The sequence below is a fragment of the Danio rerio genome, chromosome 17 (genome assembly GCF_052040795.2).
Source record: "Danio rerio strain M-AB ecotype USA chromosome 17, GRCz13ab, whole genome shotgun sequence".
In the NCBI taxonomy this organism is placed as follows: Eukaryota; Metazoa; Chordata; class Actinopteri; order Cypriniformes; family Danionidae; genus Danio; species Danio rerio.
In genome coordinates, this window is record NC_141037.1 from 38,787,313 (window position 1) to 38,813,669 (window position 26,357).

The window sequence follows — 26,357 nt, forward strand, 5'->3', positions numbered from 1 at the left end:
GAGTTCATCAACGCTGGATCTGTGCTGTCTTTTTAAAAATGTGTCATTCCTTTTAAACTATTATCACATTTACATCTAAAACTCGGATTAAAAATACAGCTCAAAAATACAGCTAGGTGTCAGTATAAAATCCAAAACGACTGTTAACTGTCAGAAATTTAAACAAGACTCAAATTAGTGCACTTTTAATGTTTGGAAATGAATTTATAAAGGTGGCACGGTGGCTTAGTCGTGAGCACAATCGCCTCACAACAGGAAGGTCGCTGGTTCAAGCCCAGGCTGGGTCATTTGGCATTTCTGTATGGAGTTTGCATGTTCTCTCCATGTTCGCGTGGGTTTCCCCTTGTTTTTGCTCCAGTTTCCCCCACATTACAATGACATGTGCTATAGGTAAAATTAATAAACGAAATTGGCCATAGTGTATGAGTGTATGTGTGAACGAGTGTGTATAGGTGTTTCCCAGGCCTTAATTTTTGTTGGAACCCTCTTCGTTTGCGACATAATACTGGGGAAAGGCGGGTTACAGGATTAAATTTTGCTAAAGGATTCAGAATAAGGATTTCTGTTTACAACTTTATTTTGATGACCTGCTAGATTTTGCAACTACATCTACTGCAAGCTCTATATTAGGGGTTATTGACGTATAAGTAAATGTATTTGTAGAATATTACTTATAGTTAACATAAATCTTTATTTTTAATTAGCTCTTACTCTATATGTCACAAATAAAAATATCCATTACTAAATAAAGCATCTTATTTTAAATTGTTTTTTAAAATGTGCATCAATCGATTTGTCAGTAAGCCCAGGAACATTCTATGCATTAAAGAAACACTACACTTTACGTCCCCAAGAGTTAAACAGTTGAATTTTAATTACAGTAGTTTACAATTTTTATTATTCTTATTAATTAAGCCTATGCAGCATCTATTCACAGGTCAGCCTAGAAAACAACAACTTTTCATTTTCTGTTGGTCTTAGTACACATTGTAACAACAAAAGAGTCAAGCTTTAAAATTTATTTAATTTTAAGAAAATTATTGACACTTTTTGCTCATTTGTGAGTGAGATGCTAATTGTCTAAACCAATTTAATAATCTATGCTAAGCTAAGCTAAAAGTATTCCCACCTGACCCAGAGATTGGCTGAATGGATTAAAAAATGTCAAAACTTAACTCTTTAAATCGAGGAGACTTGTAAAATAAAGTTTTTTTAACAACAACAACAACAAAAAAGTTCCTTTAATGAATCAGTTTAGGTGTTAATAAACAAATTAAGATGTTTCCTTTTTCTTGGTGGAAATCATCCACCATGCTTTGCCACAGACACAAAGGGTCAAAGAGAAAGTCTGAGAGAAACATGTGGTTTAAAAGCTTGTATATCTCTATAAAGATACGGAGTGGGATCCTCAAGGGGATGTGCCTCAGGTACTATCAGCAGCTTCCATTAAATTTAAAACTCCATCAGTTTTAGTGCAGCTCTTCTCTGCCAATACAGAAATGCCACTGGAGCATGACTGTGCTATTATTTTAGTCCCCACAGGAGACTGTCTGCCTGGCCAGGACATAAGGACTGGTAAATCTTATTTTTTAGATCATATTTTTGCACTTTATGAACAGCACCATGCCCTTTATTTCAGTTTTGACTGCCATGATGTTGACAACGTGTCTTCAGTACCTCAAGGTCAGATCAAAATAACAGTTTAACAGTTTTAATTGAAACTCCATTTAATATTTTTTATGAAAGTTTTATCATTGTTCTGACATAAAATCACACATAAAAGTCACATAAACTACAGTTTTAATTCCTCTTTTAAGTGTTTGAAAATAAAATTCCTATTAAGGATGCATTGATTTTACCTTTAATACGTTTTTAGGGTGAAAAATTATGACAATTTTAAATAGCACTCCTTTTTATTACGTATTTAATATAACATTTATTGCTGATATATTGCTGATATTATATACCTTAAGGCAAAACTGCTTTTTCACCTGTCATTACTCCAGCCTTTAGTGTCACATGATTCAGAAATCATTATCATATGCATATTTATAGATATACACAACAATATACCATATATATCAGCAATAACAGCAATCCTATCCTCATCTGAGTGTATTACTCCTCCCACATAAAGTGACAGCAGACCAAAAAACTCACTACAGTTTGACAAATCGTCACCTTGGAATTTTAAGTTTCCATCTGCGTTCTGAACGATTTTGAAATATTGAGCTTCAAAGTTGCATTCCATATCAAACAGTATGTGTGTAACATTTAAAAAAAAAATAAAAAAGTCTTAAAATGTAGACAACTTATAAAAAACATCCCATAATTTAAATAAGTTGTCATTTAATAAGAATGTCAATAACTCAATTTTGACAGAAAATGTCAGATAGAGCCTTATAATTCTAAGGTGACGAAATATTGCAGCCATTGGACAACATAATGTACTTTTGAGGCTTTATTAGGCGAGATTGTAGTTGTTTAGATGCAACTATGCAGTTTATTTATAAGGATAGTGCCTATTTTAAGTATTTATAATTTCAGAGATTCAGTGAAGCAAAAAGAAACTCCTCAGGGGAGAAAAACTCAGTGTAAATTTCAAACTATTGCTTATCAAATCATGATTAAATCATCATTGTCTCTTTTGTTTGTTGTAGTACAGTATTTATACTATAGTAATCTGGTATTGTTTGCTTTGCTTTGGCTTTTTCAGGGTTAATTATTATGATCTCCCAATTGTAAAACAGAGAAATACTGGGAAATGTCTCTAGACTGATGGCACTTCATGTCGTTCAACCTTATAATCTTAAAATGTGAGCAAAATCAGCTGTTTTGTCATCACTTTAGACCTTACGCTAGAGAATCAAATACTAGCTCTAAAGTGATGTTTGTGAAGTAGCAATGGTTTCTGCTGTTCTGACATCAGCTGCAGAAAGTAGTTCCTCATACAAAAGGATTTTTTAGACTCCATGTTTGATTTTGTTATATATAGATATCTATAAATATATTAGATATACAGTAGGTGACTCTTTAATATGAGCATTACTGCCTTGCCTCGTACCACCGCTGATTTAAATGAGTAAGAACGTGTTTTTTAGGTATGACCAAGTTTGCTACTATGCCGCCAGGGGGCACAAAGAGACGGGATGTGAACGGACAGAAATAGTCTATAGAGTAGCAGTAAATACTCTGCTACTTCTAAATGAAGATAAACAATGAAACAAAAGCCTTATAATTCCTTAATTAATCATTAAAAACTTGTTAACAAGCTTTATTATCATTGTAAACTTAAGTGCAATGAGGATTAATTTTGGAAAGTAAAATTAAAGTACAAGACAACTAAACTGAAAGTACAAACATAAATACAAATAAGTAGGCGAAAATAAATAAATAAATAAATAAAGCTGTGTTTTAGCCTAAATATAGAGAGATGTACAGTGTTATTTTAAAGTGATAGGATTAAACAGTCGAATACTTTTTCATTTAAGTTTTATTTCACATTTTCGTTGTTGATTATATTTTACTATCTCATTTTATGTCTCAATTACTGAACATAAATAATAAATAAATAATTGAGTAGTACTAATTCTTTATTTAAAGACATTACCATCGAAAGACTGGGAAACGGTCCTACTAAAATTTAAAAGAAAGCTGCAAAGTGGCCTATATTATTTTAATTCTAGCCTATATTATTTTAATTCATCTTCTCTTTATCTGTCACTTGCGGTTCAATGCACACGCGCTGAGCGAGATGAGAAACAACAAGGCTATATTGACCTTTTTATAGGCTATAGGCTACTATTACAGATAATATTGTAGTTTTTACATATAGTATTGCATTAATTTACATAGATGTTTTATAGTTTATATAGGTCTAAAATGAACGCCTCAGTTTGATTCATAGTTATTATTTAAAACATAAACCTGTGTTTTTAATGATGAATGTGGGTGTCACAAAATACTTTTTAAACCAATATTTTTTTATTATTATAATTTAATGTGAACAATACTTGATACAAATTTAAATGTATTTATTACACACCCTTATTGGAAAAAAAACTGAACCAATTACAGTGCTTCCCGCAGGTTTAAAATATACTTGCCGTGACAGCCGGTCTGAAACACCATTTACCCACCCCACATCCCAAAAATAGTTAACTATATGCAACAAACAAGACATTATTTAATGTTTAATTTGATTACAGTTTGTCTGTCATGTATGTTTGTTGTTAGCCATTACAAATATAGATATCTTCATGCATTGAAAAGACCTGACTTTGAATAAATAAATGACCACAGACATTTATATTAAAACATGCTTTACTGCTGTTCATTTTCCTCTCCAGCAGTTTGAACACTACAAGCATTATGATACAAAAATCACACAACTCTTCTCCAAGCTGAAAATCCTTGATGTAGTTCATAATCAAATAACTCTGGTACTTTATCAGCAAAATAAATGAAGACAGTAAATCTGCTACACTTTTCCTCCAGCGGAGGGCACATGTGTTCTGCTGTTTTATGGTCTTCATCAATCCCCGGGTTCATGTGTCAGTTAATGAAAGTACTTATAAACCAGGGCCTGTTCCTGAGAGAGCGAAGGTCTGGCGAAAGATTGATTCAGCTCTCCGATATTTATAATTCAGCCAACGAGAAAACTGTACCCATATATTTTTTACACACGATATCTTTCTTCTTGGCATTTCCTAATTACATTTCTTTCCTGTGACAGATCTGAAGATCAATATTCGCTCTTGCTATAGAAATAAGAAACAAATACTGGGAAATTTCTAGCAAGAGGACGTGATTACAATTCACCTGACTGCAAGAAATAAATCTAAAAATGTTACAGAGTTCATATTATTATTATTAATATTATTATTATTTACACTTTCAACTTTTGTCATAATGTTGGTGTTTGGGCATGGAAAAAATCTGCAAAGTTACAAAATCAAATATCAGTTAACGTTGTTTCTGAATTCTTTCAACACCTCTATTTTAGCCCTGAGATTTTGGCATTAATATTACGATTTTAAACAATTTGGTAATGTTTAGGTTACAACTACAGGTTTATTACTAGGCCCACATGGAATCTGCGTGTGCAGAATTCTGCAGATTTTCCGCAGAATTCCGCAGATTTTTTGCCCATTATTAAATCTGTTTATTTACTTAAGTAAATGTAAAAATCAAAATTTATTCAGTTTTTAATTAATTACAGCAATATTATTGTCTAATATGAAAATGGTCATCTGATTTAAGTACAACACAGTTTAAGTAATATGTTCTGTCTTTTAGTAGAGATATAGTATGAGAGACTTGCTTTGTTTACCAAATAAAGTGAATCTAATTGGATTTGCATTTTAAACATTAAATAAAAGTTTTATTATTTATTTCATATATTAAGGTATTATTATATTTAAATATTAGTTATGATACTCCGCTGGATGCTCCCAAAATAATTCTGCAGAAATCCGCAGATTTTTACCAAAATTTTCCACAGAAAAATCAAAAAACATCCGCAAACTCCGTCTAGCCCTGCTTATTACCTGCCTACTATGAATACATGAACTGTTCATTAGTACACTGTTAAAACTGCTATAAAATTTACAGTATGTACACATTACGGCAATAATTTACAGTGCACTTGTAAATTTTACAGTATTTCTGTCCATTTTTACAGTTTAAAGGCTGGTTTATACTTCTGCGTCAAGTGCACGCGTATGCTACGGCGCAGCCTACGCATGGATGCATAGCCCTCACCGTGTGGAGTGTAAAAGTGTGGAGTGTAAAAGTGTGGAGTCCCATGAAGGAGCCCCAGATGGAGACTGATATTTTGTGTTTACCTTATAATTAAAGTTGTTGCACGTATGCCAATTCCAGCCTCAAAATGAGCGAGTTTGAGCCACTTGAGCATTAAGGAAGTGTTCAGAAATAACAAAACACCAGCAAAGAAACTCGATACAGAGAAACATAAACACCTACTGCCAGCTAGCAATTCTGAATGAGGAAACAGGCCTGGTTGACTTAATACTGTTTCACGGATCTAATATACTGATCCACATGCAATTTAACCAACTGTTTACATTCATAGACATTACCATTAAGTATAATTCTGTGTATTTGAGTGCTTCTGTTCTGACACAAACCTGTGTCAGTTTAATGCAAAAGAGAACTTAATTCAATACTCACCTAATTTGTGTTTACACCAGGATTTTAAATTGACAAGACTTTAAACCAGTGGTCACCAAACTTGTTCCTGGAGGGCCGGTGTCCTGCAGATTTTAGCTCCAACCCCAATCAAACACACCTGAACAAGCTAATCAAGGTCTTACTAGGTATACTTGAAACATCCAGGCAGGTGTGTTGAGGCAAGTTGGAGCTAAACCCTGCAGGGACACCGGCCCTCCAGGACCAGGATTGGTGACCCCTGCTTTAAACTGTGTGAACTGGAGCTTTTACTTCAGTTTAATGACATATGTCCAACTGAGATGGAATATTTAGTAGGGGCTGGGTTTTATTTTTGAGCTCCTCCTGTCATTTTTCAATCACCGCAAACTAATGGTAGAAGGGGCGTGGCTAAGCATATTTCGCTCAAGACATCATCAGAGAAAAACTGCAACTTGAACATATTCACAGATGGTCAAGGGGATTTTAAAGATACTGGATAAGCCTGTGTTATTCATTGGTTGTTATCTTGGAATAACATACCTTGGAATGTTGCGACTGACCAACCAGAATTGAGGATTCCAAGGGGCCCTATTATAACTTCATTTATTGTACATTTTAAACCAAATGTTTGTCGTTGCTGCTGCTGGTGTAACTAAAACATGAGCTGTAAAGGCAATGAGGATCAGCTCATTTGCATTTAAAACCTGTTTTTTCTACCACCCAAAAAGATCATGTAAAAAAGTGAAAAGTAAATCATTGTACAGTAATGGTCCATGAGGCTGTTTGAGATGAACCAGGAGTTTAAACTTACAAGGTTTTAAAGTCTGTGTGAACCACATGCAGACTTTTATTTCAGTTTGATGACATATTTCCAAATGAAATGGAATATTAAGTAGGGGTGTGGTTTTATTTTTGGGCTCCTCCTTTCATTTTTCACTTGTAGCAAAGTAATGGTCAGAAGGCCGTGGCTACGCATATTTTACCCAAGCCGTCAAACTGACAAAATCAGAGAAGAAGGCGATTCGAAGTTCACAGATGAGCCTGTGTTATTCAGTGGTTGTTATTTTGGAATAACGTACCTTGGAATGTCATGACAGACCAATCAGAATCATTCCAAGTATATTGTTTGGTTTATTGTACATTTTAAAGCACATACAGATGTTTGTTTTGCTGTTGTTGATGCTGGAGTAACTGAGACATGAGCTGTAAAGGCAAGGAGGATCAGCTCATTTGCATTTAAAGAAACACACATCAAATCAGCCAGTTTTTGCTACCACCCAAAAAGATGCAAGTAAAACATGGTACAGTGAATGATTCATGAAATAGCTTGAGCTGAACTTCACAGACATATTCTGGGAACGCCTGAGACTATAACTCCACGTAAAAAGCATTAACTTAGCATTCTTCTATTTATAATGTGATTTGCTAGTAAAAAAAAAAGTTAAACATAAATGAAGTGAATGAATGATATGTGCATGTAGCCCAGAGCCGAGGTGCAAGAATAAACTCTTTAGAGGACTTACGTAGTGTGTGCGAGATCCTGAGGTCTTTCTGCTGCCTCTGGAAACACAGGATGCGGAGGCTCTCCGATCGGCATGCAGCCCAGAGATTTACTGATGGCGTGGCTGAGCTTCTTTGCTGGAGACTTCTGTAAAGTGAGAAAGAAACAAGATTGTAAAGTTTAAAAAAGCTGTTACAATTTATTCTGTCCCCTTTAGATATTATGTTGACTACGTAACTAAACTGTTTTGTTAGGGTTAGCACAGTAAGTTGATACTGTACATGCAGTCAGTACCATGTCTGTTGATGGACCAGTTACCAGGTAATACAGTTTTTGCCTATTGCCTGAATAATTTTTGCTAAACTTTGGCTCATTAAACACAAACACACAAGGCAGAACACTGAGGAAAAACATTCACATCGATGTCTAATTGATACTGCACCAGTGTTAATACAGAAAAACAAGCAAATTGTGCATAGTGGGATTACGGATCGTACTGTCGTTTTGGGTCTGGCCACAGGATGCCTCTTCCATTGCTTGTAGAAGAGGAATGCGGGCATGTAATTGGTCATATATACGTCAGGTTTGTAAGTTAGTATTTTCAGTCTTGTGTCCAATCGTTTTTCAATCACCCAATGTGTTCTGTATTTTGAATAGATGTGTTTTCTTTATGATACATTTGAAATAATTTTTTAGATGAAATGTATTGTAACGAATGTGTCTGATGTGTCAGACACATAGTTATTTTGCATTATTCAACAAAAAATACATCATCAACTTTTTCTACCCAGAAAAAGACTGGATGGTCAGTGTGTATTTCGATTCCAAGGCATTTATGACACAAAGGAATGCTCAGAAATGGACATGCCGACATGATCAAGGTTCTATATGCGTCTTGCTTAAGACTGATGCTTTTAATGTAAACCTTTATTCTCTTTTTATGTAAAGGGTGGGCCATTTATATGGATACACCTTAATGAAATGGGAATGGTTGGTGATTTTAACCTCCTGTTTGTGGCACATTAGTATATGTGAGGGGGCAAACTTTTCAAGATGAGTGGTGACCATGGTGGTTATTTTAAAGTCGGCCATCTTGGATCCAACTTTAGTTTTTTTCAATAGGAAGAGGGTCATTTAACACATCAAACTCATTGGGAATTTCACAAGAAAAACAATGGTGTGCTTGGTTTTAACATAACTTTATTCTTCCCTGAGTTATTTACAAGTTTCTGACTACTTATGAAATGTGTTCAATGTGCTGACCATTGTGTTGGAGTGTCAATGCAACCCTCTTCTCTCACTCTTCACACACTGATAGCAACACCGCAGGAGAAATGCCAGCGCAGGCTTCCAGTATCCGTAGTTTCAGGTGCTGCACATCTTGTATCTTCACACCCTAGACAACAAAGGTAGTGGGGCCATTCTTCATCAATGGAATCCTCAAGGCCACTGGATATTCGAAATTGCTACATGATGATGTGTTTCCCTCTTTATGCACTGAAGCTGGTACGTTCCTTGAGTTTTTCCAGCTAGATGATGCACCACCACAATATGGGTGTCAAATCCAAGCATTCCTAGATGAACAGTTTCCTGAAAAGTGGATTGGTAAATGGCCACCAAGCTATCCCAATCTGACCCCCTTAGACTTTTACCTTTGAGGTCATCTGAAGGCAATTGACTAAAAGCTGGGATAGGGTAATTGAATATACAATTTGTACAGTATAAGAATCATTACATCTATGGGAAGTCCCCATAAAGATAGCTATGAAAGTGTGTGCATGTGTGTGTGTTATGAGACAAATCTGCAGTGATTTTAATCTCCAGTCTGTTATTTAGCCTTTTAGACATTTCTATAATGTTAATTTTTTTCTGAATGTTTTTCATATTTTTGCCCAAATACTTTTTAACTTTGTGATCAGGGTCATAGAAAGCATGAGGTTATTGTTGCAATGTGTGCATTGTATGATTAATTCTTGGATTGTCTCCTATATTTTTTACTAGAACAGATATAGTGTTAAGCTGCCATATGCTCATGTTACATGTTAAAAAGCTCTTCCCTAGTTGTGAATAACTTACACACATAGCCACCGAATGTCTAAAAGAGATTATAAACCTTGCAAGCTTTAAAATAATAATGATGTAATTTAATTGTATGCTGTTATTGGCATAAAACTGGAATTTATGCATATTTGACCTATACATAAACTCCACTAGAAAAACTTTATACTACGTAATAATATATAGAGATACATTTTATACGTTTCATCTCAAGTTAATGAAAAAATCTCTTTGATTCAGCAAAATCCTAGCTTTGTGGTTAAAAAAATCTTTATCGAGGGGGTAAGAATGAGTGAGGGAGAAAATGGCGTAATTGGATTTGGGAGGCAGTGCGAATCGTTTCCCAGGCTGTAATTTCCAGCAGTGTGACTGAGCTTTGGAACAACGCTTGAGTATTAAAAAAGTAATCAATATAACTTACTTGCTGAAAAACACGAACCCTGACTTAAAAAAGAATGACGTTTAACAGGAAACAAAATATTAGCTGCTCATCCATTCTTTACCCATGGCCAAACAAGTCATTTTGCTTTAAACACGTACACCGCCTCTCAAAAGTTGGAGTCAGTAAGGTTTTCTGTTTCTGTTTTTTTTAAAGGGCACCTGTTTTACCCATTTTACAAGATGTATGATAAGACTTTGGTGTCTCCAGAATATGTCTGTAAAGTTTCAGCTCAAACTACCCATGAGATTATTTATTATATAATGTAGAATATGCCCATTTTAGTGTCTGAGGACAATGTAGCTGCATTTGTAGCCTGTGGCTTTAAATGATAATGAGCTGCTTCTCCCTGCCCACCGTTTCCCCCATGCTTGTCTGCTTCTCATGCGTTATGTCAGATAAACAGCAGTCAGTGACAGAGATAGACACGATTGAAGCTGAAACAAGATCACTAGTCAAAAATACCAAATAAGTTTATTTGATGTATTTGTGGTGGAGTTTATTCAAGCCTTTCTGAAATGATGAGTCACACACAAACGCAGTTTGCAGTACACACACACACATACATGTATGCACGTTTACTGAAATCATGCGGCAGTGGTGATTATAGCAGTTAAGAATTAGATATCGACTTTACTCTCTTTATTGCAAACATGCTCTTTTTAAAAACATTTTAAACTTAGAAAATTAATTATTCAGGTGCAGCTGAAAACAGACAGTTGTAACATGTTATAATCCTAGTTTTTTTGCAAAACGTGTATACATGCAATTATGGAGACATGGCACCTGTTAATCTATTTGGTGGGTGAGGGAAGCTGCACTACTATTTCACGTTGCGGTGGAAAAGTCACTGGGATTTGGGTCCTATTTTAACTTCAGGAAATGTAAAAAAAAAAGAGACTTGTTGGGTTTATATCACTCCAATATGACTGTGGACACACTATACATACACACAGTTCTGTCCAAATAGCTTACAAAAGTAGCTATCACGGGGGCCTTTAAAAAACATGTTAACTCAGCACTTAAGACATAATAAGAAGACACAGGACAGATATTGGCTGGACGGTGGCGCAGTGGTTAGCACGATCGCCTCACAGCTAGAAGGTCGCTGGTTTAAGCCTCAGCTGAGCTAGTTGGCATTTCTGTTTAGTTTTTGCATGTTCTCCCCATGTTTGCGTGGGTTTCCTACAGGTGCTCCGGTTAACCCCATAGCCCAAATACATGCGGTAGAGGTGAATTGGGTACATTGTTCGTAGTGTGTGTGTGTGTGTGTGAATGAGTGTGTATGGGTGTTTCCCAGTGATGGGTTGCAGCTTGAAGGGCATTCGCTGTGTAAAACATATGCTGGATAAGTTGTCGGTTCATTCCGCTGTGGCGACCCCAAATTAATAAAGGGACTACACCGAAAAGAAAATGAATGAGGACAGATATTTAAAATCCTGAACTTTACTTGTATGTGGAACATTATTATTTAAACAATTCTAAAAATAGGTTTAAAAAAGGGTTTCATCAAAATTTGAAGCAGCACAGATATTCCTAACATTGATAATATTATTATTAATAATAACAATAAATGCTTTTGAGTACTAAATCAGCATGTTAGGAGGATCTTGGTGCACCGAACGCTGCATATAAGATGCTGAAAAATCAGTCAGCGTTGCCATCTGGAATCAATACATAATCAAATAAAATACAATGTCTTTTGTGTTGTTGTATTAAGGGAATTTATATTTCACAATATTACTGTTTTAGTGCATTTTAGTGGATCGTTTTCTGTTTTGTAAAAAGAAATATAATCAGATAAAATAGCAGAACTAGAAAACATACATTTTGCCACTTTATTTAACAATAGTATAGTGAAATTTGTTTACATTATTTAAAATCTGTTGTTTAGTTTTAAGATAAATCTACCTCCAGAGCAAATTTAAAGAGCCCCTATTATGGGTTTTTGAAAATGACATGCAGTGTTGAACATAGCTCTAAGTGAAGGAAAACGTCCAGCTGAGGGTTAAATCTGAAAGTGCACCATGTTTAAAACTATTGATTCTTCAAGGAAAGACTCGACACAGAGTCAAATAAATTATATGTTTTGTGTTTAAATATTTTGACTGCTCGTATTGACATCGATATCAGACATCACCAAATGTTTTTTTATTTATTTTTATGTTTTTATTTGAATATGCGAGTAGTACAAAAAATAGGATCACAAACAAAGAAAAGAAAACAACAACAAAAACATTAAAAAACAATGTGTGTGTGTGTGTGTGTGTGTGTGTGTGTGTGTGTGTGTGTGTGTGTGTGTGTGTGTGTGTACGTGTAAAGGTAACATGGTGGATGGTCAGCAAATAGCATGGATATACTGTAATTAGATCGATAGAGAGAAAAAATCAATCAGAGGAAAGCAGTGACAACAATGATAGGAATGTTGTAAAAAGAAAGAAAGGACAACAGTATTCATAACTGAACAACAATAATAATTACAAGTACAACACCAACTACTATACTACAGAAAATTACTAATGTTACAACTACTGCTGCTGCTACTACAGCCACAATGACGACTACTACTACTACAAAGTCTACTACTAGTATTACTACTACTACAACAACGTCTACTACAACTGATACTACTTCAACAATGACTACTACTATTGATACGACATTACCAAATATGAAGTGCCAAACCTGGTAAAACATGAATACACCTTTGCCTTCAAACATTAGCGAAGAGCAGGGGATCATGGGATTGATCATGACGCAAAGATTACTATCGCTTACAGATGACCAGACATGCGACGGTGGCATTTTTCTGTTGATTGATGCAATAACTTACACTGCCACATAAAATTCGCCATTGTTATTAAAGAATCAGCAAAGACTACTAATGTATGGCACTTTGTCAGTAACACCGGTAAGTGTGATTAAAATGTTTGCCTCGTTTTCTGGAGTTTGCAAAATATGTATTTAATTGTGTGCTGTAACTTGTTTTCACTCCGCGCAGCTTGCAATCACTCACCTAATATAAGATCAGTGCTTGTAATGTGTCTCTCAGGTGAAATCTTTATGAGGCTATTCACATGATGCGTCCAAAACTACATTGAAAATGCAATGTGTGCTTCTTCCTTTACTGATTTAAATGCGTTTCTGAGCTCGCGATGCCCTGCTGGTTGTCATTGCTTTGGCCAACATCAGCTGTTCCTACACACGCAGTCTTTGCCACATGTGGATTAATGCTGAATGTGTGTCGTTGTTATTACTTGAAGTTATGGTTAAGAATAGAATATATGCTGATGTTTAACTGCATTGCTTTACAATAAAAACAGACTGGGTCATCGTTCCAATCAGCACAGATAAGCATCACGCTAAGGAGAAGCGATGGGAACAAATGAATCGCTAAACAAATCATTTGGGAGTCGTTTGGATAAGTACGTAAAACTAAATGCAAATTATAAGACAATTAAAGTGTTTTTTGACCGTGCATGCATATCAGCCTGTTGTAGAAGACCCCACAACCAAAATATGACCTTTTTTAATGCTTAATTGGGGCTCTTTATCACTCTAAAACAGTATTATACAATTAAACTTAACCAATAAATGTATTATTGGTATTATCATTTTGAATAAATATATAAAATAAATATACATTTTTTTCAAAGTCTAATTTTTTGTCCATAAACGTAGGTTTTGCCATGAATTTTCATTTTGATGCAAACTCCATATTGAACCATTAGGAGCTTCTGTGATTAATGGCTTCAATTTAGGTCTGTTCCTCCAACAAAGCCACTGAACACACCGAATATAGAGTATTATAACAATACGCCTTTATGATATATTTCTTTGTCATTTCAAAGCATTATGAATCGCCATCCACATCCATTATACTCACAACATCTCCTTTCACCGCATAAAATGAATGAATACAGCTTTGTAATGACATGAGGGTGAGTAAATGATTAATCCATTTTGGGATGAACTCTCTACCTCTTTAAAATGGGGTATTCATTTACATGGTCATCAGTAATCTAATTATATGTACCTTATTCTGAATAAGACATTACTATGATTGAGATGTCAACATGAGTTGCTTTTAGATTATCCTTTTCATTTCCTTACTTTGAATCTTATAGTACATACAGTTGAAGTCAGAATTATTAGCCCCCTTGAATTATTAGCCCTCCTCCCACTGGTTTAACTGAGAGAACATTTTATTCAACACGTTTCTAAACATAATAGTTTTAATAACTTATTTCTAATAACTGATTTATCTTTGCCATGATGGTTTAACTAGGTTAATTAGGTTAACGAGGCAGGTTAGGGTAACGAGGCAGGTAAGGGTAATTAGGCAATATCTTGTGTTACAATGGTTTGTTCTGTAGATTATCGGGGAAAAAAATAGCTTAAAGGGGCAAATAATTTTGACCTTAAAATGGTGTTTAAAAAATGTATTCTAGCCGAAATAAAACAAATAAGACTTTCTCCAGAGGAAAAAATTATTATCAGACATACTGTGAAAATATCCTTGCTTTGTTAAACATCATTTGCAAAATATTTTTAAAAGAAAAAGAAAAACAACATGAAAAAAAAGCTTAAACAGAGAATGTACTTCTATTGTCTTTTAATGTTGACAGCACATTGTTGATCATGTTTTATAGTGCTTTTATTGAACGTATTGCAACAATTTGTGTGATATACTGGTATTGACGTCACAAGTTGTTGGGAATAAAACTAAAGAGCATTCATAGTATATACAAAGAATGAGTACTAAATAGGGCTATTATGACTGTCAATGATGAGAGGCATCCTTTATCATACACCTATGTTACCACCAGGTCGTCGATATTGTGTTCCCAGATGGTTAAGGAATAGGAAAAAATTATAATTTATACCTCAAGCAATTACATTTTTCTAATTCCTCCTTCCTCAGTAGCAGTTGATGGTCTGTAGACTGTATATTTATTTAGGGTGAGGGTACCATGTTTTAAAATGATTTATGCCAAATGTCAGATGTCTCTGTGAGTGTATGCTACAAATGAAATTTCCCTACGGGGACAAAATAAAGTTAAACTTATTATCTTTTGGGAGAAGCCTGTGTCATTTTCAGTCTAAAAAAAACTTGCTGGTTAATTAATAGTAAGAATTTGTCAGGGGTACAGTATGAATAATTTCAGACCTGACTGTATATGTTCATAATGTAATCACATTTTATTGACAGTAACAAAAAATATTGTAAGTATTTTTTCCTATACTTTCCCTCTCTTTCTCAGTTTAAGCATCAATGCAGAAAGAAGTTGGACTTGGTTTGGATCAGAATTGGTGGGAAAAGGTGGAAAATCAGCTTTGTTGGACAACCTTCAAATAAGATTGCTAATGTTCTAGACTTTGCGTCACTGATAGCCCGAAGACGAATTTTATTACACTGGAAGTCTTCTAAACCTCTTCCCACAGTCTCATGGTAAAAATATTTGATGTATTTTCTATATATTGAAAAAAATTACGTTTACATTAAGAGGTTCCACTGAAAAATCATATAAAAACTGGGATCCTCTAATTAATTTGGAATACCACACACCTCTTCGCTGATCTATAAGTAGTTTGTTTTGTCTTTTAAGAAAGATCTCTGCTCTTCTTATAAATGTGTGGGTGTGTTATTTATATTTTATGTATACTTATTTAGTTGCTTTGACAATTCTTGTAGGTGCTAATGTTGTTGTGTTTTATTTTTTTATTATTATTAATTTTATTATGATTTTATTATTATTATTATTATTTTATTATTCTCCTCCTTGGGGGTGGGACGGGGGACTGAGGGTTTTTGAATGTTCTTGTTTACCCTTAGTTCCTGTTAAAAAACGTGTAAATTATTGTTATTGTGGTATTTTTTGAAGACTGCACAAAAAAAATTTGTAAGTAAATTTGTCGAGAGGTGTCAATTTACCAGTGTTGCCATGACAGAACAGTAGCACTATTGCAAGCAGCAGGAAAAAGAATACTACATAGAAATGTCCTGCAGGCGCATTACTTGAGCATACCTTTCCAGTGAACATGTGTTGTTCAAGCATAGATAAGTATGCGGATACATATGGGAATATCCACAGAGCGGAATATTGAACTATTTTAAACTTTGACTGCGACATGTATGCAAACTAGCTTACAGTCTACTCTACTGATCTAGCACTTTGTTCAATGCAACAACAAGCACTTTGTAAGCTGCTTCATTCTGCCACTATGGCTGGAGGAAGAGTGAAACCAGAGCACCGAACACTGCTGGCCAATGAGCTGCAGCATAGCCTTTTATTACAGCCCAAATTTTCAGCCATTTTCCTCTTTGCCATAATCAGCCAAAAATGTGGTGCATCCCCAAATATTACTATTATTACTCAATCACAAGATGGCGAAAAAAACAACAAAAAAAAAAACAAGAGCGAATTGGCAAATAGCACAATGAAAATATTTACTAACAGTCAAGGTTATTCGTAGCACCACCATGAGTCTGTGCTATCAGTTTCAGTGCTAGTTACTGGAGAATTACATTCCCTTAGAATATCGACCAATCAGAATCAAGCATTCCAGAGAACCGTAGTAATAAAAGAGATATGTTGTTGTACATTTGAATGTGCTGCATGACAGTACGTACCCATGATGAGTGCTCCTTCATCTGGTGCTGGTTGCTATGAGGGCCGCTGGCATGACCGCGCCAAAAGCAGCTCTGACAAAGCTGGTAGCCATGGCACTGCTGGCAGCGGTACCGAAAACCCATCATGCTCTCACTCCGGCAGTATGAACATTCCACTGGATGGAAGACTGCGGGATGCAAACACACACACCGCTTTCAGGCATTTGCTGAGTTATTTTGGGATTGAGGTGGTCTGACACAGAGGGTAATGAAAAAAACAAGATATTAAAGGTGACATACCAAGTCTACCCTACCTAGGGTTCACCTACTTTAAAGCAAATATCAAATTCCCTGACTTCCAGTGACTAAAAAGCTGATTTATATGATAATACATCAGGATTTAAAAGATTATCCTACTTCAATATATTTTAAATGAAAAAAGGGCCAGCACAAAAGTAATCAAAATGTAATCCAAAAGTAATCAGATTAGATTACCATAAATGAGATCATATAATTGACTACAAATGTAGTCGTGTCATTTGTAATTAATAATTGGTTGTTCTGCTGTTTTTAGATTGTCTGTAAACTCTCCGTCTTCATCAGAAAACCAGCAGCTCATTTGCATTTAAAGAGACACACAAAAAAATATATATTTTTTTTTGCTCACACCCATTATAAGTTATGAAAAGAGCTTTAATTTCACATTAAAAACACACACACACACACACACACACACACACACACACACACACACACACACAAATGCAGCACGTACCATTCTCTACATTAGCGAGTCGGTGCATGAGAGGTAGCCATACGAGGCACTGCGGGGGTGGATCTGCCATCAACACATCCAAAAACGTATTCAGCAAGATCTTCTTCTGGCAGAGATCAGATAAGACACTTTCAGAGAAAGCCTCTAAGTCCCTGAGACAGGTTGAATGAGATGCCGATCGTTTTAAAGAGACTCTTTCTGCGGTCAGAAGCAGATTAGTGTTCTCACCTGCTGAGGGAAGCATGTTCTCACGGAGTGCTCAGTGTAGCCGAACGAAGGCCCCTCGAACACTGCCGTCGGGAGCTTCAACACCTCCCTCAGGAACTGGTCAAATTTGGCAAAGACCATCACCCCGTTGGAGTCTGAGATCTGGGAAAATACATCTGATGGAGAACGAGAAAGATTTTAAGTTATGTCATGTTGTGGAAAGAATATTTCAGAACAAAAACAATGCTACATTTTCAGTGACCTCCAGTCAATTAGTCTATGAAGTCTTCATAGTTTAACCCTTTTGCTCAAAATAACCTACACTGTACATGTTATTATTAATGCACCAAAATAAATGTAAAATTCAAGTATCATTCAAGTGCATTTTTCCATAATTTGCTGGGGAGTGGCACAATTTAACAACTAATATGAACGAAATGAAAAGAGAAAACTTGTGTCATTTTAGATTTATGTTGAAATGTATTTTAATAACTTTAATAATGAGTATTTGGCTAATATATAAATTATTTTGGGAAGTGCAATGCATATCGTGTACAGAAGAGGGAGCCAAACTCTCAGTGAAACGTTTGTCATAAAAGCCCTAGTTTGTTATAGTACGATAAAACCTTGTTTACATGGCTCCAAATGAGACTTTTATGGCATCATAGTCTTTTAAAACGGATTTAAAGTCACAGTTTGGAAGGAATAGATTAAAATGTTAGCTTTATGTGGCTATGTTAGCTATGCTGTTAGCCTTAAAGTGAGCCTGAAATGAGAATACACCTAATGCTAATAAACAATGATATAGCATTGCATTTTAATTCCTCTTTCAGCCTGAAAATAGCCATTGTGTCACTGTTGAATATCTGTATAAATGGCGTTATACTCACAACGTAATTTATCCAGTATTTTACCACCACACATCGTAGCTAGCATTGCCTTCATAGCAAACACTGTGAGTTTCCCATGGCCTTCACTGAAACACAAACAACATATTATCAGAAGACATTTGGTTATAAAAATACAAAGTCAACAGGTTCTTTTTAATTCCAGCCAGTGTCTGGATTATATAAGTCTTTGTACTCTTACATACAATTATTTGGATTATAATTGCAAACAGAACATGTTTGACTACAAATTGTTGACAGCGCTAAAGGGCCACAATCCCACCGGCACAGCCAAACACCTACTTACAAGCTGGCTTTGAAGAATCCTGGTAAATGTCCTAAATCCTGTGCTAAGAAGTAAGTAGACTAAATGAAAGTATTGTAACTACATGTATAGGTAGGTTTCCATTAAGCTAGTGATTTTTGTTATAGTGCGTTCTGTTTTTGTTTTTTGATTTCTATAGAAGTGTAACATGACTAAAAGCCCCATTGCCTTTTTTATTCCAAAGCTTCACAAACAGGCAATGTAAAATGTCCTACAGCTCAGGGGTTTTTAAAGTAAGTACAGGAAAAGAAAAGATTAGGGGGGGAAATGTGCAATAAACACATAAATAAAATTAAAGTAACTTAACTTTTTTTCTGTGGATTTAAGTTAGCAAACGATTTAGTTAACAATTCATGTAAAATTTAGTTTGAGTCCATGTGTATAATGTTTAGTTATTGACAAATATTACTAGTTATGCTTTCTCTTTTACTTTTATTATGTGTTAGTTTAGTTAAGTTTGTATTTAAAATGTTTATTTAAAAATGTAACACTGTCAACCCTAATAAAGATTATTAAGAGACTTTTATCTTGCTAGATAAAGCTAGCTGCACACTGGTGGTGGAGACAAACTCATATGATTGTAAAAAGCTTTGAGTGTACAATATTACACAATAAAAGCACCTCATAAAATGAATTTATTGAATATTTAGAGAAGCTCTGTCATCATCAAATGCTTTAAATGAATCTCTAAAAACAACAAAACGATGCAAATCTGAATTAGAGCATTGAATTTTTTCTTTGAGATAACTAAATGAACTTAAAAGTTAACAAAGGAACAAATTAAAACAACATGCTACGATTTAGGAACAAATAGGTTTTATACATGTTAACATGGAGTATTCTGAGAACATCCAGTAGCATTTCTTAAAAGTTGTCTAAATGCTAGCATGCAACATTATTATAATAATGTTTCCGGAAGACTCTTGTAATGCGGATAGAAAAAGATTCTAAGAACATTAATATAATGTAGATGGAATGTTCTAATGGCATTTTAAACAACATTTGGAGAACTTTAATATATCATGAGACTGAATTGTTATGAGATATAAAAATAAAAATTTATTTTTTAGTAATGTTATTATAACCAAAAAAAAAAAAATGTTAATACATCATCTAAAAACTGGTAATTTTGAATATTTTACGAACCTTCAACAATAACATTTTCATAACTTACAGAGAAACACTCAAAAACGTAGCTTTTGTTCCTTGTTCAAACTACTTAAAGTACTTAAAATGAGTTGAATCAAAACAATTCTTACGTTTTTATGGGGCAACTGTTTTACGTTCAATCCACTTAAATTGGTAAAAAACTATTAAGTTAATATGAAGGAATTGTGTGGAACCCTCTATTCTTTTACAGTGAAGGTAGAGAAAAGTTCTTAAGAACATTAACATAATGTGGATGAAATTTTCTAATAACGTTTTAAATAACGATGTGAGAACACGAATATAACATGAGACTCAGAAGATGTTTAATAACATTCTTAAAGCCAAAAAATAACTTAAATTCATAGTCAAAAAAACATTTCAAATGTTAAAATAACACTATACAATTTAATTGGGGGTCAGTTTCATTTCTATGTGGAGTTTGTATGTTCTTCCCGGGGTTGGTGAGTTTCCTTCATTCTGCTGTGGCGACCTCGGATTAATAAAGGGACTAAGCCGAAAAGAAAATGAAAGAATGGATGAACTTAATGGGAGGGGCGGCATGGTGGCTCAGTGGTTAGCACTGTCGCCTCACAGCAAGGTCGCTGGTTTGAGCCTCAGCTGGGTCAGTTGGCATTTCTGTGTGGAGTTTGCATGTTCTACCCGTGTTCGTGTGGGTTTCCTCTGGGTACTTTGGTTTCCCCCACAGTCCAAAGTCATAGGGTATAATTGAATTGGGTAAACTAAATTGGCCGTAGTGCATGAGTGTTTGTGTGAATGAAAGTGTATGGGTGTTTCCCAATAGTTGGTGGTTCATTCCGCTGTGGTGACCGCTGATAAATAAGAGACTAAGCCAAAGGAAAATTAATGAATGACAATTGGCCATAGTGTATGAGTGTGAAAGTGTATGGGTGTTTCCCAGTACTGGGTTGCGGCTGGAAGGGCATTTGCTCTGTAAAACATATGCTGGAATAGTTGGTGGTTCATTCCACTGTGGTGACCCCTGATAAATAAAGGACTTAGCCAAAGAAAAATGATAAAACGAATTAATGAATGAATGAATGAATGAATGAATGGGATCCTTTTTAGAACCTAAAATTTTTAGCTGGGAATTAATTAAGCCACAAATGAAGTCATAGTAACTAAATGTACACCCTATTTTTCCACATTAAACGCATATACTTTTTAATTCAGATTTTTCTTGGATTCTTATCGAAATGATGGGATTTTGTCTGCAAAAACAAATCTCTGAACAATGGTAAAAAACTGATCTTAAAATGATCACTATAATGATAACTATAATGATAATAACATTACTGCCAAACCAAAGCACATCGTGAATTTATTATGCCACAAATTAAGTCATATGAACTAACTTCTAATGCTTATACTTCATAATTTAGGTCTGCATCAAGGGAACGGCCTCTTAGATTTAGTGGATTCCTGTTGAAATAACTGGATTTTGTCTGCAAAACCACTGAACAATAGTGACTGCTCCTTTAGGGCTCATTCACACCAAGAACTACAACTATAATGATAATTATATTACCGCTAAACCAAAGCACAACATCGTTCTGTTTATTATTGCCACTTTAAGTGTGAGAGCTCTTCAAAGTAGGATGCAAATTGATTTACTCAGTTTTATTATCATTCGGTAGCTGGCAGGAAAAACACTCTGAAAAAATGAGTCCAGTGATATGATTCCTCAGTGCCTTTATAATGGTATCTGTGGTGTGGACTATTCTTTATATTTACAGCAGCTTCTTAATCAATATAATTATCATGCTTGACATAAATGGGCCTTTAAAATTTAGCCAAAACAACGTACAGCTTCTTAGTGGACAAGAATGATTAAACTGCATAGTTTTTGAAACACCCACCACAGCTAAAGTGTGCTTACAATCCCTTAAAATGCAGTCTCCATAGGCAGCTCACTATGCTTTGGAGCGAGGCATATGCCATCCAAACACTCACTCTTGTCACGATGCACACTGTATGACTCACGGTCCATCAGGTTTGCGGGGACATTCTGCCGCAAGGGACCCCCTGAGAGAAAAACAAATCTCCCTTACTAACAACACACCTGTCATAAGTGGCCACGATGAAGTTTAGCAGCAGGCCGATGGACTGCTCCACGTTTATCTGGTGCGTGGTGGGCAGCCGCTTGTTGAGCTGGTAGAAGATTGAGGACAAAATGGTCTCCAGGCGGGACACGTTAATCTCGGCGTTGTGGTCTAGCGTGCTCAACCCGTTGTCGCGAAAAGCTTCGATCATGTTCCACACATCCACTAGGTGAACTGCGGCAGGAGAAGTAAACAGGTGAGATGATCCAAAACAGTGTTTCCCAACTCTGCTCCTGAAGACACACCAACAGTACAGATTTTGGATGTCTCCCTTATCTGACCCATTCACTTCAGGTTTTGGAGTCTCTTCTTATGCTCTGGTGAGTTGATTCAGGTGTGTTTGATGTTATATGTGTACTGTTGGTGTGCCTTCAGGAACACGGTTGGGAAACACTGATCCAGAATAAACAATGGATGTATTTTGTTGATTTTCCCCCCACACGAGAACAAATGTACTTGCTAAACAAGGGGATTCAATGATACATTCAAATGAAAGACATGACAACTTACGGTTGCAGCGTTTCTGGACAAATCGTAGCTTACACGCTGTCCTGTACGTTGAGAGGCGAATGACATCAAAGTTTTGAGCCCCTGGGTAAAATTACATGCATCAGATTTGTCACTTTCACACACAAAATTAAAATGTTGACATTATTTTATTCACTCTAATGTTGTTTCCTTTATATACAACTTTCTTCTTCCATAATATAGAAAAAGAGACAATTTGAAGAATGTCATGGCTGCTCTTTTTGCACCAGTATAGTGATAGCTACCTGTTAAAGTCCCTGTGAAATCAAAATAAAGTGTTTAAGAAGTTAGTATCAATATGTTTAAGTCTTAAGGATATCTACAAATGAGTGTGCTCCAAAACAGTGATTAAATTCGCATTTAGAAGATATAATCATCCAAAGCTTGAAGTTCGTCACTTCCGCCGTCCTTCAGTTTTTCTTCAGTTCTTTTGACCAATCAAATGCTTTTTAGTATCTGACATGTCCTGCACCTTCAAGACACCAGGGATGCAACGAGTAACCGATTTCACTATTAACCACGCTTTAATTCGTCATGGTTAATTAATCGTAAAGGCTTCTCAACACCGCGTTTCTGCGTAGAACAAAACTGCAACTAAACAAAGCAATGCCAAATGTGTGCCACTAGTTTAAAGTTCCGAGCTTGTACACAGTATGCGGTAGGCATGGGTCAGTATAAGATTCTGACAGTATGATAACCTTGAATAAAAATATCACGATTTCATGGTTTGACGGTGTTGTGATTACTGCTCTAAAATATGTTCTTTTTAAATGTCTGGGTAAAAAACACAACCTTTTTCTCCTGTGAACACAATCGATCTTATTTTGAGAACTATTTAAAATATTTGGAACAGTAAATATGTCAGACTAAATAATTCAAATGAATCATCTTCAACTAATCTTCATTAGTTTTAAAAACACTGATTTGTTTACAATTTAAAACGGCTTCTTTAGATTTATTTTCTGCTGGTGATACTGTTGTCCTCAAAAACTTTAAAAAAAAAAAGTTAATAAAAAATCTTACATATACAGTAAGAACGGTATAGCAGAAAATGTTGCCAGTTTTAAAACCTTGACTTGGCCACGGTATACCAGTATGTATACATACTGGATTAAAGATTTTAACTTTGGCTGAGACTAATAAGGGCCGTTTACAAATCCTGTGTTTTGTAGGCGCAAGTGTAACGGAGGCCAGCTAGTGTGTGCTGTGCAGGTAAACCTCACTCCTCTGACCTCTAAAAGGTGCTCTAGCGACAGACGCTAGAGGCCATGGTCTTTAGCCTCCTTGGTAGAGCAACCGACTCCCATGCGGAGGGTCGCCAGTTTGATACCAGCTCGGGGCGGGTTGGGTGGCGTAAGACCGACGGGGTTTCACAAGTTCATTATTTTTTTTAATGGAGGTGCACGCATATTGATATCGCAAGTCATGTGACAAGAATTGACCAATCAGCTTCAAACTTTGTATGAAATATAGACATTTCTACTCAAAAAAAATACACAATACAAAAGAAAAATACCAAAGAAGTTCATAATATAGTTGATCAATAGTGCCTTTCAGACCGAAGTTTAGCGGCCTTTGACTGCATGTGTTCTCTTATTTTTATTTATTTATTTACTTATTTATTTATTCATTGTTCTGTCATTTTTATTTTCACTGTAAAATTATGAATTACGTTTAAATGTAAAAACTATTTCATTGTTTTCATTTTTTATTTTGTTTGTTTTTGTTGTGCTGTATAAATAGTTTACAGAGCAGCAATAAATAGCACTTTAAAAAAACTTTAAGTTTTCATGTGATTTTCTAAACTAGTGTTTTAAAATTAATGAGTGCATAATAATCGTGATAACCATGATTATCCCTTAGACTATAAACGTACAACCAGAATCTGTAATCGTTGCATTCCTACCTCTCATTTGCTTTTCATTTGATGCACTTAAGCTAAACTACTCTCACTGGCAAAGCGGTGATGAAACGCAATGCTATTGGCTGTTTTTGGGAAGAAGGGAAACTGCTATTGGCTAAAGGAAAAAAGCTTCTCTTGTCCCGCCCTTGAAATTATGACACACATGAAACAAAAGAGCAGATTTCAAAGCACTTCACGGGACCTTTAAATACAGTATCCTGTTTTAAACATTTTCATGCAAATCATTAAAGTAAGTAAGGTCAAATGAGGTCATTTCCCAGTGATGACATCAAAACATAAAGGTAAGCAGCCATGTATTTTACTCAGAAGCTAAGTGTGAAATTGCAAACTACTCAAGTAAGTTTTTGAATTTGAATGTATTTCCAAACTGTTAAAAAAAGATAATCACATGACCAGTTGTATTGCATCCTCTATGGCCTTATAAGATAGTAAAGTGTGTGTTGGATACACACTTCAGGAATTCATTGATGTAGTGTTTTTCAATAGACAATTTTTTTAAAAGTGCGTAATGGCATAGAAAAAAAATTACAACAGCTATGTAACATTTGTACTCGCTATAAAGTACAAATCAGACACAGAGGATAGATTTACTAGGACCTGATATGGGGTTTTCTCAAAATTAGTTTTGCCTTCCGAACAGAGACACTAGTTTGTCCCAGTCTACTGCCCTGTGGCACTGAAGGGCGAATAGGATTCGACAAAGCCTCTGTGTGTGTGTGTGTGTGTGTGTGTGTGTGTGTGTGTGTGTGTGTGTGTGTGTGTGTGTGTGTGTGTGTGTGTGTGTGTGTGTGTGTGTGTGTCTATGTTTGTGTGTGTGTCTGTGTCTGTGTTTGTGTGTGTGGTGTGTGAAAGCAACTCACTCATCTCCATGAAGAGCTGTCTCTTCTCCACCATGGACTTGCTGCTTTTACTTCCCTCTTCAATCATTCTACACAATACAAAACGTCCATTTAATAGCACAGAAGACAGAATAAGGCAAAACTAATGGTAAAAACTAAATTGCTATTTGAATATGTGTCGGTAAATCGATAAAGAAATTGCAATCGCAACATAACAATCTCGATCTCTGTCACAATCTCTGTGAGAACCATGTCAAATTTTCAACTGTTTACTGTCTATAGAAACATGCATTCACATAGCAGCCTTTAGCGATTAGCTAATCGCAATGTTATAGGATTTACCAAAATTTTTTATTATCATAAAAACCGAGATCAATTATTGCGATTATGAGAAATTATGGTAAATCCTATAACATTTCGATAAGCTAATAAAAATAAAACTGTATAATGTCTATACTATATAAACATGCATTTACAGTACTCTAGCGATTAAATAATCGTAATGTTATAGGATTTACCTTATCATTTGGATTTGGATTTACCACATCATTTGGAAAATATTTTAAAAAGAAAAATAAATTCAAAGGGGGGCTAATAATTCTGATTGCAACTGTACATAATAAATATACACAGTAAAAGCACTTAAATTATGTCAAAACTCATCCCAGTTACAAAACTTGGTGGAATGCATTAACTTTGAAGCCAGATCAGTCTCAAAAGTAATACATCTGCAAAAATAAAACTCATGCATACACAACCATTCACATTCAGAAAATCCAATTCATAAATTCAAAACACAACATGTGAAAATTTTATAAATG

At 35.2% G+C, this 26,357-nt stretch overlaps 1 protein-coding gene across 22 annotated transcripts in view; it reads right to left on the reverse strand.

Moving 5' to 3' along the window:
• dtnbb (dystrobrevin, beta b) overlaps positions 1-26,357 on the reverse strand; it is an 89,124-nt gene that overhangs the window by 59,130 nt on the left and 3,637 nt on the right. For 12 of the 22 annotated variants that reach the window (XR_015512648.1, XR_015512655.1, XR_015512654.1 and 9 more), the window contains exons 3-10: positions 25,558-25,625; positions 22,756-22,836; positions 22,206-22,419; positions 18,655-18,740; positions 17,786-17,940; positions 17,558-17,663; positions 16,804-16,970; positions 7,695-7,819 (exon numbers count right to left, since the gene is read on the reverse strand). Coding sequence is in view for 11 of the 22 variants with exons in the window: in XM_087289212.1 (XP_087145338.1) it covers positions 7,695-7,819; positions 16,804-16,970; positions 17,558-17,663; positions 17,786-17,940; positions 18,655-18,740; positions 22,206-22,419; positions 22,756-22,836; positions 25,558-25,625 (1,002 nt within the window). In the remaining 11 variants the exon portion in view is untranslated. 22 annotated transcript variants of the gene reach the window in all.